The sequence below is a fragment of the Scyliorhinus canicula genome, unplaced genomic scaffold, assembly GCF_902713615.1.
Source record: "Scyliorhinus canicula unplaced genomic scaffold, sScyCan1.1, whole genome shotgun sequence".
Lineage (NCBI taxonomy): Eukaryota > Metazoa > Chordata > Chondrichthyes > Carcharhiniformes > Scyliorhinidae > Scyliorhinus > Scyliorhinus canicula.
In genome coordinates, this window is record NW_024055466.1 from 122454 (window position 1) to 137419 (window position 14966).

A 14966-nucleotide genomic window follows, 5' to 3' on the forward strand; every position below is an offset into this window, starting at 1 on the left:
TCAGTGGAAGGGTGCAAGGCCCCCAAGCGTGGAGGCCTGGGTCAACGATATGGCGGGGTTTATTAAATTGGAGAGGGTGAAATTTGCCCTAAGGGGATCAGTGTAGGGGTGTTTCAGGAGATGGCAACCATTCCTAGATCTCCTGGCAGAACGGTAAAAACAAAAGGTCAGCAGCAGCAGCAACGGGGGGGGGGGGGGGGGTTTGTCTCTCTGTTTTTGTTTTGGGTTGAATATCTGTTATTTGCCAATGACCTGCGTTAATTTGTTGTTTCTCTTTTGTATTTACGGAGGGGGGGGGGTTCTGTTTTTTTTTTGTTCTTAGAATTTTCTGTTATTGTTTTCTTTTTTGTGAAAATGTGAATAAAAATTGTTTTTAAAAAAAAGTTATATTGTATTTACTGGGATGTTGCAATGGTGCAGATATTACCCAGCAGTGCCCTTGATGTGAATGTGCTCTATTCCCTCCGCATGAGCCTAGTGCGCAGGCGCGGAGATCTAACTGGAGCATGCGCAGTGTCACTTTGCATGGAGGTCTGCGAGTGCGGGAGCGGCTGTTTGGGCGGGTGAGTCATTGGGACGGAGGGAGGAATGGAGCCGGGAGTGGTGAGGGAGAGGAGGCTTCATAAACGCCCGGTGAAGGTCCACGGCCGGAATAAAACCTTTCAGTTCCCGAGTTTGCAGCTGCGGGGAATTTATCCGGATCAGGCCCAGTTCTTCATTCGGCGGGGAGCAGTGCGCATGCGTGCTCATCCTGGCCTCTTTGATCAGAGAATCCCTGGAGTGCAGAAAGGCCATTCGGCCTGTCAAGACGGCACCGTCCCTTCGAAAGACCCTTCCTAGGCCCACTCTTCACCCTGTCCCCACCTGACCTGTGGAAGGAAACCAGAGCACTGGAGGAAACCTACACAGACACGTGGAGAATGTGCAAATTCCACAGTCACCTAAGGCCGGAATTGAACCCTGGTCGCTGGTGCTGTGAGGCAGCAGTGCAAACCACTCTGCCACCGTGCCGGGGTTCCAGTGGCCAGGAGAGAAAATGTATGACTCATTGATTGAAAGGTCTGGTTTACAGCCACCCTCTTTCGAGGGGGGAAAGGTGCTGCAGGGCACACCTTAATAATAAGCACATTTTTTATTGTCACAAGTAGGTGTACATTAACACTGCAATGAAGTTACTGTGAAAAGCCCTGAGCCGCCACACTCCGGAAGATTTGAAGACTGCAATTTTTCTCTGATTCCAGTGCTGCTGAATTCTTTCCAGCTGCAGCTCCAACAGCAGTGTTTAAATTTTAACACAGTGAAATAGTTCCAGAGGTGAGTATTATTGAGCATTTATCTGTAATTTAGACTTTTTAGTGTGTTTTGTTATCTGTGCTCTGGTTCCAGGGCTCTGTGCAGGTTTGGTCTTTCACTGTGGATATGAATCGATGTTCACCCGTTGCTCTGTTTGTGCTCTGCCCTCCCTCATCACCTCTCTGCCATTGTCTAATGTCTTCTGCCTCTAATAGTGGATTTATTTTAACCATGTTTGGTATTTTACTGTTATTTCTTCCAATGTGCCTGAATAAAGATTTAACCGCTGCCCATCGCTTGGCTATGTGCTGCTGATTTACCATCTTTATTTTCCCATGGTCAGGAATTGTTTTTCCAGCATCAGAGATCATTTTCCTTCTGCTGATCAGCTGATATTAACCATCAAATTCTGCTCCATATTTATTCCCTGCAATTGAAGATTTGAGATTACTATCAGACCAGCCATGATCTTACTAAATGGTGGAGCAGACTTGAGGGGCTGAATGGCGACTCCTGCTCCTTGTTCATATGGTTATTTATTCTGTCACCCGGTGATGTTAACTCTGTTTCTCTTGCCACAGTTACTTGCTGATATGATGAGTATTTTCAGTATTTGCTCTTTTTATTTCAGATTTTCAGTAACCACAGTATTTTGCTCTTATTCTGTTACAGGCGTTTCTCACGGAACCGAGTCTAGAAGCAGAGATAGACCAATTAAGAACTGATTTGCATTGGGGAGGGTTGGTTGTGGAGGTTAGTCTCTGGCCTCCAATTACAGTCCTTTGTCGCAGAATCATTGAATGATTACAATATAGATGGAGGCCATTCAGCCCGTCATACCCATGCTGCCTCATCCCATTCCCCTGTCCTTCACTTCCTTGCAGCATTTTTTCTTTCCAAGGTCTTGTCCAATTCCCATTGGTTTGTTGTGTCAGTTTGGCTGGAATGGAGATGCAGGTGAAGCTGCTGGGTTTAACCCTGAGGACTTTGTAACCCAGTATTGAGCAATCATTTCAGATGTGAAGTTGTCAAGGGAGGTACGGGGAACGGCACTAAGTCATCCACATTTGGAGAGCCGGTGCAGACACAATGGGCCTTCTGCACCCTAGCAATTCAGTGATTGAGTGATCGAGACTAGTTTGCTCTGAGGTCAGCAGACTTAAGGAACTGTCCCAAAAACACTCCCTCTGTGTGCGGGATGGTGTTGCAGTGGTTAGCACTGCTGTTGCATGGCACTGAGCACCCGGGTTTGATCTCAGCTCCGGCTCCCTGTCCGTGTGGAGTTTGCACATTTTCCCCGTGTCTGCATGGGTTTCACACCCACAACCCAAAGATGCGCAGGATTGGTCATGCTAAATTTTCCATTAATTGGAAAAAAATAATTGGGTACTCTAAATTTAAAAATCAAATGAGCTCATCTGCCTGTTTACCATTACCAATCTGATTAGCACAACCTGTATGTAGATTAAAATCACATGATTATTGCAGTACTTTTCTCACAAGCCATTGTTCCTCCCTGTATTCTCCGTCCTACAGTTCGGGGGGCCTAGAAACGACTCCCACAAGCGACTTCCTACGTTTATCATTTCTTATCAATATCCAACCTGATTGTGCATCTTGATATCCAGAACTAAGGTCAACTCTCTCTATTGTACTAATGACAGCACGGTAGCATTGTGGATAGCACAATCGCTTCACAGCTCCAGGGTCCCTGGTTCGATTCCGGCTTGGGTCACTGTCTGTGCGGAGTCTGCACATCCTCCCCGTGTGTGCGTGGGTTTCCTCCGGGTGCTCCGGTTTCCTCCCACAGTCCATAGATGTGCAGGTTAGGTGGATTGGCCACGCTAAATTGCCCTTAGTGTTGGGTGGGGTTACTGGGTTATGGGGATAGGGTGGAGGTGTTAACCTTGGGTAGGGTGCTCTTTCCGGGAGTTGGTGCAGACTCGATGGGCCGAATGGCCTCCTTCTGCACTGTAAATTCTATCTATCTAATTAACAGAGGTGTCCCTCCGCATATTCCCGGTTTCCTGTCCTTCTGAAACATCACGCACCCTTGAATATTCAGGTCGCAGCCTTTGCATCTTGCAGCCGTGTCTCTGTAATGACTATCAGATCACAGTACCTGGAGTACGGTGCACACTTTCAATCTCCTTCACTAAGGAGGGTGATTCTTGCATTGGGAGCAGTTCAGAGAAGGTTCACCGGGCTGATTCCTGGGATGAAGGTGTTGTGTTGTGAGGAAAGGTTGGGCCTGGACTCATTGGAGTTTAGAGGTGATCATATTGAAACATAAGATTCTGAGGTAACATGATGGGGAGATGAAGAGAGGATGTTTCCCCTCATGGAGGATTCAGGAGCGAGTGGGCAGATTGTCAAAATAAAGGGTCACCATTTCTGATGGAGATGAGGAGAAATGTCTTCCCTCAGAGTTGGGTTAGTCATTGCAATTCTCTTCCCCAGAGAACAGTGGAGGCTGCATCGTTAAATATACACAAGGCCCAGTTAGGTTTTTGATCAAAAAGGGAGTCTAGGGTTATGGTGACAGGAAGAAAATGAAGTTCAGGTCACAATCCAATCAGCCATGATCTTATTAAATAGAAAAGCAGGTTTGATGGGCTGAATGGCCTACTCTTATTTCTGAGGATATAAGATCTTTTGGTCGAGAACAGGAAACCTTGAGTGTCGATCTGTCGATCAGCAGGAATTAGCACCTTCTGGAGAATAGGGAGTGTGTACCTTAGATACAGCAGAGTGAGAATGGAGGGAGAGAGAGAGAGAGAGATAGTGTGTGTGTGACAGTAACTAGAATTGTCTGTTCTGAATTTCTGAGCTGTACTGACAGTGATGATATTTGTAAACTCCTTTAACAGGATATTCAAAGGGGAGGATTTGCAGCAAGAAATCTCAAACCAAACTTCACATCAAGATCTGACAGTCACTCGATTCGTTAGCACGGGGGAAACCATCGGCCATTTTACCATCAGTGTGACTGGAAAAGCACCGAGACTCCCGCACCAGGGGGAAACCGTAGGGATTGTGGGAAGGGATTCACTTCCCCATCTGAGCTGGAAACTCATCGACTCACTCACACAAGAGACCGTTCACCTGCTCTCAGTGTGGGAAAGGATTTACTGCTTCATCCAACCTGCTGACACACCAGTGAGGTCACACTGTTCACCTGCTCTGCGGGGGAAGGGAGTTACTACTTCATCCAGTCTACACAAACACCAGCAAGTTCACACTGGGGAGAGACTATATACCTGCTCGCTGCGTGGGAAAGGATTCGTCCATTCATTCATTCTGCTTACACACTGGCAACTTCACACTGAGATGCCGTTTATCTGCTCTGTGTGCGGGAAGGGATTCGGTGATTCATCCAAACTGCTCACACATTCACGAATTCACACTGGGGAGAGACCGTTCACCTGTTCTGACTGTGGGAAGGGATTCGCTCAGTTATGCAGCCTGCTGAGGCACCAGCGAATTCACACTCGGGAGATGCCGTTTATCTGCTCCGTGTGTGGGAAGGGATTCGGAGATTCATCCAACCTGCACACACACTCCCGAGTTCACACTGGGGAGAGGCCATACACCTGTTCTGACTGTGGGAAGGGATTCACTCAGTTGTCCAGCCTGCTGAGACACCAGCGAGTTCACTCTGGGGAGAGACCATTTACCTGCTCTGTGTGTCGGAAAGGATTTGGAGATCCATCCAGCCTGAGCAGACACCAGCGAATTCACACTGGGGAGAAGCCGTTTACTTGCTCCGTTTGTGGAAACAGATTTGTTGATTCAATCCACCTGCAGAGACACCAGCGGGTTCACACTGGGGAGAAGCCGTTCACCTGCTCAGTGTGTGGGAAAGGATTCACTCAGTTCACCAACCTGCAGACACACCAGCGAGTACACACTGGGGAGAGGCCGTTCACCTGCTCTGTGTGTGGGAAGAAATTTGTTAATTCATCCAACTTGTTAACACACCAGCGACTTCACACTGATGAGAAGCCGTTTATCTGCTCTGTCTGTGGGAAAGGATTCAGAAGTACAGCCCACCTGCAGAAACACCAGCGAGTTCACAAGTCATTACAGGGGTTAGATTCTGCTGTTGTTGCTGCTGTTAATCACATCCAGGACTGACCCACGTTCATTCTGACAGTGGGTGAAGTGGAAGGGTCGGGGGAGGTTTCTTTCTGTTGCACTGGCCAGTGTCCCAATTTTAATTTCTGTCGGCTGAATCTCTGAGCGAGGGCACATTTCCACTGAAATGATCCACAGAAGCAGATGAAATGCATTAATTTTATCCTGGACAGTTCTGATGAATGTAGGAAATTATTATACATATTCAATTTTATATATATTTCAGAAATATTTTTGAAAATCTACATTTACAGTATCACTGTACTCTGCGTCACCCAATATCTATGTCTATGCATTACATTGTGTATTTATCGTATGTCCTATGTTATTTCACGCATGGAACGATCTGCCTGGATTGTATGCAGAACAATACTTTTCACTATCTCTGCACGTGACAATAAATCTAACATACAGGCAGATGGTATGTCTCAAAAGATGCAATTAAAATGTTGTAAAAATGGGATCATCATTGAATCTAACCATGTAATTGTTTTCCAAAATTGGGCGAATGAAATCTAGTTTATAGAAAGGTTCACTGGGGTTTAAGATAATTGAGGAGTTGTGTTTAGCCTTATTAAAATGGCAATAAGACAGTTAGTGGGGTAGCGAAATGTAACTAATGAGTCAAAGACAGAAACCTGAAAGGTGTCTCACTTTTACTAAAAGCAACTCTACACAGAGGACAGCAATGATCCCTGTGTTTGCTAACTTTATTTCCAAGTGGCTTTTGACCAGTAATGGGCTTTGGAGAATAAGAAGGTCTCAGGTAGTAATTAAGAATAGTTTAACTGTTAATTGCAGCTATTCTCTGTGATGTCAGTGTAGTTGGTATTGTGTTAATAATAAAATTTGTTTTAATATAAAAGATCACTGTTAGTGGAATCAGTCCTGGGGTGAAGTATCCTTTCCTCACAGTTTTATAAATTGAAAAACATTGGGGTCTCGTCTGGATTTCTAATATAAATTGGCGTCCGGTTCGGTATCCGCTACACAGTAAATAAATGATGCAAAGGGTGAACTGTGAGGAGGATACAGAGATGTTTCAGCAGGATTTGGACAGGCTGAGTGGGTATATACATGGCAGGTGCAGTATAATGTGGATAAATGTGAGGTTTCAGCTTTGGTCGCAAAAACAGGAAAGCAAATTATTTGTTGAATGGGTGTAAATTGGGAGAGGCGGATACTCAGCGAGACTTTGGTGTCCTTGTGTATCAAACGCTGAAAGTAAGTGCTCAGGAACAGCAGTAAAGAAAGCAAATGGTATGTTGGCCTTCATAGCGAGAGGATTTGAGGATAGGAATAGGGATGTTTTACTGTGATTGCACAGGGCATTGGTTCGGCAAAACCTGATGTATTGTGTGCAGATTTGGTGTCCTTATCTGAGGAAGGAGGTTCTTGCTATGGAGGGAGTGCAGCAAAGGTTTACTAGGCTGATTCCTGGGATGATGGGCCTATGTCGATTAGGATTATATTTATTGGAGTTTAGAAGAGGGAGAGGGGATCTCATCGAAACTTACAGAATTCTAACAGGATTGGACAGGGGAGATTCAGAAAGAATGTTCCCGATGGTGGTGGAGTCCAGAACTAGGGGTCACAGTTTGGGGATAAGGGGTGAACCTTTTAGAACCGAGGTGAGGGGAAATTTCTTCACCAGAGAGTAGTTAATCTGTGGAATTCACTCCCAAGAAAAGTAGTTGAGGCCAAAACGCTGTTTAATTTCACGAAGGAATTAGATTTAGCTACCGGGGGGTGGGGGGTGGTGGAGGCAGGATCGGGGTATTGAATTTGATGATTAGCCATGATCATAATGAATGGTGGAGCAGGCTCGAAGGGCCGAATGGCCTCCTCCTATTTTCTGTGTATATTTGAAGTAAATAGTCTTTTTCTTACCACTACAGGTGTCTTGTCTTTCATCTGTCCTCATTCCGGAGGTTAGCCGCACTCTGAACAATCTTTCTCCACTGACATTTAATTTGTTAATTTAATTAATATCTATTTGAATTTGGTGGACTTTTCGTTGTTAGATTGATGCCCTTAAGGGAAAGTGAGTGAGAGGGGTTGACAGGCTCTTTAACAGAAAGCCAGTCCCTCTAAGGCCATTGGCAAAGGAGCCAGAGAGGGAGAAGAGATTTCATTTTTCACAGCGAGTTGTTCTGATCTGCCTGAAAGCAGATTCAATAGTATCTTTCCAAAGCGTAAGTACTTGAAAGGGAAGAATTTGCAGGACTGTGGGGGAAGAGCTGAGCAGGTGGATGAATCGGAGTCCTTTCAGAGACATAACAGGGGAATGATGGACCAAATGGACTCCTCCTGCAGCCTGTGAATCTGAGCCTCTTTTTGTGCAGGTTAAAAGGGACAAATTTCATTTCAGCCCCTTCCCTGTTTATGTATTTAAAGAGAAGATATAACAATGTTTTCCTCGGTATATTTTAAACATTGAAGTCTTGCACGGCCAAATATAGTCAACAACCTTCCTGTAGCTCTCTCTGGACACAGCAAGAAAGCGTTTGACTGCTTAACAATAGCAGGTTCCACTGAATATGATCTAACCACAACAACAAAAACAACATCCATTTGTATAGCACCTTTAAACTTCCCCAAGATCTTTACAAATGTGAATACCAAAGAGAATTTGACACTGAACCACAGAGGCAGGTTTAAAACAGAGTCGTTAATTTAATGGCAGTTAATGCAGGTCAGGGAGAGCTGGGGATGATCGGTGAATGGGACTCAGTGAGAGTTGAGACAGGGACAGCAGAGTTTCTCTATTAAAGAAAACTGGGACCGTTCTGTACATTTCCCATCATACTTTATGGCTAAAGTCCAGCTGACATCACAGCATTCCATTGGGATTGTGGAATCTACTGATGTCATCACATTCTATTGTGATGTCATAAAATGACATCAGCCTTTTTGTGATTCCATAATCAGCTGACACCAGACTGGGCGTGTGGGATTAGCTGATGGCAGCACATTCCTCAATCATGCACAGTGAGCAGAAATAATTTATTTTTAAAATTTATACATAGAATTTGTGCTACATGTATATAAGGGGAGTTTAGCAAGTGAACAGTTAAGCTCTGAGTGGGAGATGGAGCGGAAGGAAGTCTGAGCAGCTGGGAAAAGAAGAACAAAAAGGTTGATTGGATCTTCATACTGGATTCCCCCAGAGGTGGCGAATCCGGCAGTAATGTGAATTGCGCTTTCACGTATCTGATCGTCAGTCCAGAAGTAAAACACTCGAACACGTCAGTAACGAATATTCGTTTATTTACGGCCGGGCCAAATCTCTACGCAGTCGGGTAACTACCTTCGAGAAGTGCCAAAATCCCAGAATAAGGACTGTATTTTTATACATTTTACAGCTTAGGGGTGGTCCCCTTAAATTCCTAGATACACCTATGATTTGGCAAGGATCCAGAACATGTACATATATGGAATTATTCTTCGAGGTCGGGAGGTTATTTTTGACATAATCATTAGCACGAGTCACTATTAATATTAATACAAAGGTTTTTGTATCCCATGGCCATCTGGCTTATCTCATTCCAAAGCCCATTCCTCTTTCATCTCAATGTTTATTTGTTTCAACTGGTCAAACGAGCTTAAGTGCGTTATCTCTGCAATAAAGTAAGCTTCCCATTCATTCCATTCTTTGACTTTTTGACCTCTCTGCTTTCACAGATGCGGGTCAGAACATTAAATAGTACCAAAGCCACACTCCCTTTATTTCATCCCTTGACCTGTTGACCTCTCTTTCACAGAGCTTTTCAGAACTGTTATATTAACCCTATCAGCGAAGTTCCAAATGAAATCCACTTCTACATTCCCCCCTTTGATCATTCCTTGATCACATAACACTCAGGATACTTTAGATGGAAATGAGAGCGAGGCGGAGATACTCCTCCTCTACTAGGCTCCGGCAGGATGCCACTTCCTCATATAGGTCAGGGGTAGGTGGAACCAGTTTTTCTTTTTCGTCTAGGGCGGATCTCTGAAGCATCTGTGGTAATGCAGTGGCACCCAAACGGTTGCATAGGCATTTCACACCTGTAGCTATGATACAGAGCAACAAACAGATGGTAACGAAGATAATGAGCCCATGGAATAGGTAAGTGGCCCAAGAATTGGACCACATCCAGCTCCACCAGTCAGCCTGACCGGCGAGTCGCAAGCGCTGTACTCCATCTCTGATATGGGTTACCAGACGCGTGATATTCTCTGAACTGTCTGGAATGTAAGTGCAACATTCGGTCCCTATGATAGCACAGGTCTCCCCTTCTTTGGCTAGTAAATAATCCAGGGCCATGCGATTCTGTAGGGCTACCGTTCGTACGGCTACCAACTCTGCACTGAGTTCACTAAATCCCTCCGCGGTGTCATTTGCAACCTGTTCCAATAGGTCGCGGAGGAGCGCGTACTTCTTGAGGGACCAGATGGTGCCTATTTGGGGCCATAAGAGGGAAGTCACCACCTCCCACGGTGGTACTGACCTCTGGGCTCGAAAGTGGGGATGATGTTCGAGCTGGGCATAGTGTGTAGTACCCGGAACAACGAAACCCAAGTAGCACGACCCTGCCCAGTCAGTGGGGAGCCAGGGGTAAGCCTTATGGCCACAAATGAAGTAGGTGCCATTATAGGAGGTGAGGCTAGTTACCATCGAGGAGGTCCATATTTGGGTCCAATCAGGGCCCCCTGTGTGGTTAATAATGTTATTGATGATGGCGTGGCCTTTCCAGTCAGTAAGACCAAAAGTGTACTTACATGAACTGGTTCCTAACACATATGTTCCAGGAGTTCGTACTTCCCGGAGTAAGCAGACCGTTCCGGTCTGGGGGTTCTGGATATTGAAGAACGGGGGTGTGCGATCTGCTGAGTAAGATGGCTGTCGCCAACCAAAAAAATCCCGCAAAGGGTAGCCGGCACTCAGCCATTCTTGGGCTGCTTCCCTGTGGTTTACAGAGGAGGACCTGGAGGCCCTGGTTGGTAAGGCAGAGTGACTAGTTACTGTCCTGTTCTGGAATATAACCCATTCAGCCGTCTGTTCGATCGAGAAAGGAACAGATATCAAGGGAACGCCTCCATGGGCATGGGTCGGGACCTGTGTACATACCCAGCAAGAGGAGACACCCACTTTCTTAGCATAGACATAGGACATAAACAGAAATGAATTTGCCGTTACATGGTGCGTTGCCCGCTTCCTTCTGGAAGGCGAGTAGGGGTGAGTAGTCCTTGGTGGTAAAATTTGTACCCTGTCCTTATCAATGCACCGGTGGTTCCACCTGCATGTGCGGCGATCGTACATTAGAACCATGTACGTAATCAGGAATCGGCGCTTCTGGTCGTCGGGAGGAACGGTGGTCGGGCAGTTTCTGATAGCGGTGGTGATCCATCGGAGATCTGTCGTTGTTCCACATCGTGGGGTTCCTTCCCGGCACATGGGTGGGTGTCGGCTTCCGTACAGGCATCTCCTTCTTTCGGATGCAGCGAGAGAGAGCAGGGTGGCGAGTATTGTGACGGCGAAGAGGGGCCTCATCCTGGTGCTCGTGTTCCTAGGACTTAAAGGAAAAGTTTAGAACATCATGGATACTTAATTAACTTACAATGGTGCATATGTACCCATGCGTTCCGGCCCTCCACTTTTACTGCAGTGGGGGTAGTGAGTAGAACCTGTAGGGGACCCTCCCATCGAGGTTCCAAACCTTTACGTGTCCAATCTCGAATTAGGACATAATCCCCAGGGTTGATGGAGACGTCATGAGTAATGGATGGGACTTCTTCCTGGGTGGCACGAACTCGGGAGTGTAATCCTTTCAAAATTCTAGTTAGTGTTAATATATAATTAGCCATCTCGGTAGTCATGTAATGGAATTGAACATTCCGTGGAACACTGCTGTCCCAAGGCGTTCGAAAGGGTCTGCCATATAGTATTTCCGCTGGGCTTAGGCGAGTTTTTCCTGCGGGGGTGGCACGTAGCTGGAAGAGTGCTAAAGGCAGGAGTTTGAGCCAAGTGGCCCCAGTGTCTGCTTGTAGTTTAGCGAGTTTAGTCTTTAGAGTCTGATTAGCCTTTTCCACCACTCCAGCGGCTTGTGGTCTGTAGGCACAATGAAACTGTTGCTTTATTCCAAGCAGAGCACAGAATTCCTTATTGATTTGACCTATGAAGTGGGGTCCATTGTCAGAGCTCAGCCGGGCTGGAATTCCAAATCGCGGAACAATTTCTCGCATTAACACCTTAACTACTGTCGAGGCCTTGTTATCCGTAGTCGGGTAGGCCTCGATCCATTTGCTAAAAGTGTCCACAATGACTAACACATATTTATAGCATTGACATCTTTCCAACTCAATGTAATCCATTTGTAGGGTCTCAAATGGACCCTCAGGTAAGGGGGTTGTGCCAGGATCACAGGGGACGGCCTTACCGGGGTTGTGCTGTTGACAGATTAGGCACCGACTGCTAATTTGTTGGGCCATTTCTTGCAGTCGTGGGTGCCACCAGCTTTTTAACAATATGTCCCCTGTGGCACGAGCTCCACAGTGAGTTGCAAAGTGTACACATTCGGTCACCCAGGCTGCTAATGCATCGGTCATACATGTTTGTCCTACCGGGGTGACCCACAGCTTATTTTCGATATATATACATCCTAAGTTTTTCCACATATTTACAGCAGTTGCAGGAGCGTCCTCCTGCATTTGGATTATGTCAGCAATGGTTGGCATAGGTTTTTCAGAGGGGGACTTTCCCGAGGGGGTTTAGTCTGCCTCATCATTCTAGGCACCATTAGTTTGCCAGATTTAGAAATTTCTTTTGCCTTCTCGTCCGCTCTCCTGTTGCCCGTTTCCACCAGTCCTGTGCCTTTTGTATGCGCTGCGCATTTTATCACAGCTATCTTGTCTGGGAGCATAAGGGCCTGCAATAACTGGGTTACTAACTGCTGGTGTGAGATGGGTGTACCAGCGGAGGTTAGAAATCCTCTGTTTTTCCATAATTGCCCGAAATCATGTACTACCCCGAAGGCGTATCGGGAATCTGTATAAATATTAACCTTCCTCCCCTGTGCCAATATGCATGCTCGTATTAACGCAAACAATTCTGCCTGTTGGGCAGAAAAGGGAACTTCAAATGCTGCTGCTTCTACTACGTCACCGTCTTGATCGATGATTGCATAGCCAGATTGTCTATCCCCCCTTACGCCGACGGAAGAACTTCCATCGGTGAAAAAGGAACAATCTGCACTTGGGAGGGGTATATCGGAGAGGTCGTCTCGAACCGAGGAGACTTCCTGCAACAGTTGCAGACAGTCATGAGTTGGGTCGAGCATGTCTGTGGGAGGATGCGTCAAAAAGTCAGCAGGGTTGATAGTGGTGCAGTGGGCAAACTGGACTTTCGGGTTATTAAGGAGAGCAATCTCATATTTATGCTGACGAGCCATCGTGAGATGCTGAGTCTGTAGCTGTCCCAAAAGGGCCGTAACAGAATGGGAACTATAGACAGTGATATCTTGTTGGAGGGTAATATTAGCAGCCGATTGCAGGCTGTTGTAGATAGCTGCAAGAATTTGGGTACAGATAGGATAGCCAAGGGCTACCGGATCGAGTTTAGAGGAGTAGTATGCAACCGGGCGACAGCGGTCGCCGTGGCGTTGGGTCAGGACAGCTGTGGCGCAGTCGGCAAGGGCTGTGCAATAGAGCTGAAAAGGGCGATCATATAAGGGTCGACCAAGGGCAGGGGCCTGGAGGAGTGCCTCCTTGAGGCGGTTAAAGGCCAGTGCGGCTTCCGGGGACAAGGAAAAAGTACCGGGTTCATTGGTGTAGGGGGTAAGGAGGCGGGAATCCAGAGTAATATTCGGGATCCACTGACGGCAATAATTGACCATGCCGAGCCACTGACGGAGCTGCTTGGCCGTCGTTGGGGGTGGGAAATCGCAGATAGGGCGGATCCGGTCTGGATCTAAGGAACGAGAGGTGGCAGATATCCTAACACCTAGGAACTTAACAGTAGGCTGAGCAATCGTAACCTTCAAGGGAGAGACAATGTAACCAAGGGAAGCCAGAAAATTGAGTAAAAGTTGAGTATCGGCCCGACATCCCTCCTCAGTCGGGTTAGCGATCAAGAGATCGTCGACGTACTGAACAAGAGTGGAGCCCTGGGAGAAGGAGAGGGATTGTAGTTGGCGTTGGAGACAGCGGGAGAAAAGAGTGGGAGAGTGAATAAAACCTTGAGGCAACCGTGTCCAAGTATATTGTTGGCCATTATAAGTGAATGCAAAGAGATACTGGCATGATGGATCGAGTGGCAGAGCGAAAAAGGCATGCTGGAGGTCTACAAGGGAAAAAAATAGTGCATCTGCAGGGACCTGGGCGAGAATATGAGCAGGGTTAGGAACAAGGGCGTGGAGAGGTTGAACAATAGAATTGATAGCACGTAAGTCCTGTACGAGGCGGTACTGATCTGGTTTCCCAGGTTTGGGCACCGCTAGGATGGGGGTATTGCACGGAGACTGACAAGGAACTAGGATGCCCTGGTCGAGAAGTTTAGCTATGAGTGCATCGATGGAGTGGCGAGCTTGTGCCTTAATGGGATATTGGCGGATCGAAGGGAGCTGAACATCGGGGAGGAGAGGAATAGTGATAGGCTGGGTAGGGACGAGACCAACATCAAACTTATCCGCAGCCCATACGTGGGGAGAAACAGTCGCATCGGTCCGGGCGCGATGGTGTAAAAGAATGGACTGGGATGTAGCTGGTTGTGACATGTATGTAATGGTGAGACCGCCAGGGAGGAGTTGGGGTTCCAGAAGAGAGGGGTCAGACTGGTCCAACGCCTGTCGGACCATTGGCCCTAGATCCTTGGCATGGTGGGGGTAGTGGACATGGCGGATGACATGCGGGGCGGTGTACCCGTCTTGGCGCCATAGCCAGGTAGGCACTTGCGCCGCATCCGCAGTCCCTTGGGGCCCGCTCACAGAAGCAAAAAGGGTGACTGAGAATTCTTGTTCAAGATGAGGGCTGTAAGAATCGACCAGGCCTTCATCGGCTCCGGTCGAGTCGTAAGCCAGCGTGACATGGAACAACCGCTCAGGCATCAAATGAAGTGCCCACCATTGCGGGTGCACATGGGTGAGCAACTGGCGTGGTATGCTGGGTGAATGGGCAGTGATCCCGTTATCCCCACATTCCAGATGTATTCCAAAGGCACAGAGAAGGTCTCGGGCCAGTAGATTACAATCTAGTCCGGTTGTAACAATAAATCGGTGCTGGAGGGTGTAGCCCTGGTAGGAAACGGGCACAGGGAAAGAAATGGGGTAACTAGCTACCTGTCCCTGGAAACCAGATAGTTGCTGGGTCTCTGATGAGAGGGGAAGGTTGAGGTGAGCCTGTACAGAAGACATGGTAGCGCCCGTGTCTATGAGAAACGGGTAAGAGTGACCGTAAATGGTTAAAGAAAGAACAGGTTCAGAATCAGGGGAGGTTAAACGAGAAGGCAACATCGACTGTCAGTTTTGTTGGAAGGGGTTATTCTGAGTGAACGGAGT

The 14966-nt window shown here is 47.1% G+C and overlaps 1 protein-coding gene across 1 annotated transcript; it reads left to right on the forward strand.

Moving 5' to 3' along the window:
* Window positions 1-525: 525 nt before the first annotated feature.
* On the forward strand, window positions 526-4809 carry LOC119959788 (zinc finger protein 615-like; the record flags this gene model as incomplete). Its single annotated transcript, XM_038787879.1, has 2 exons — window positions 526-563; window positions 4164-4809. Coding segments are annotated over exons 1-2 (684 nt in total), but the record flags the coding sequence as incomplete, so codon positions are not given.
* Between the last annotated feature and the right edge of the window lie 10157 nt (window positions 4810-14966).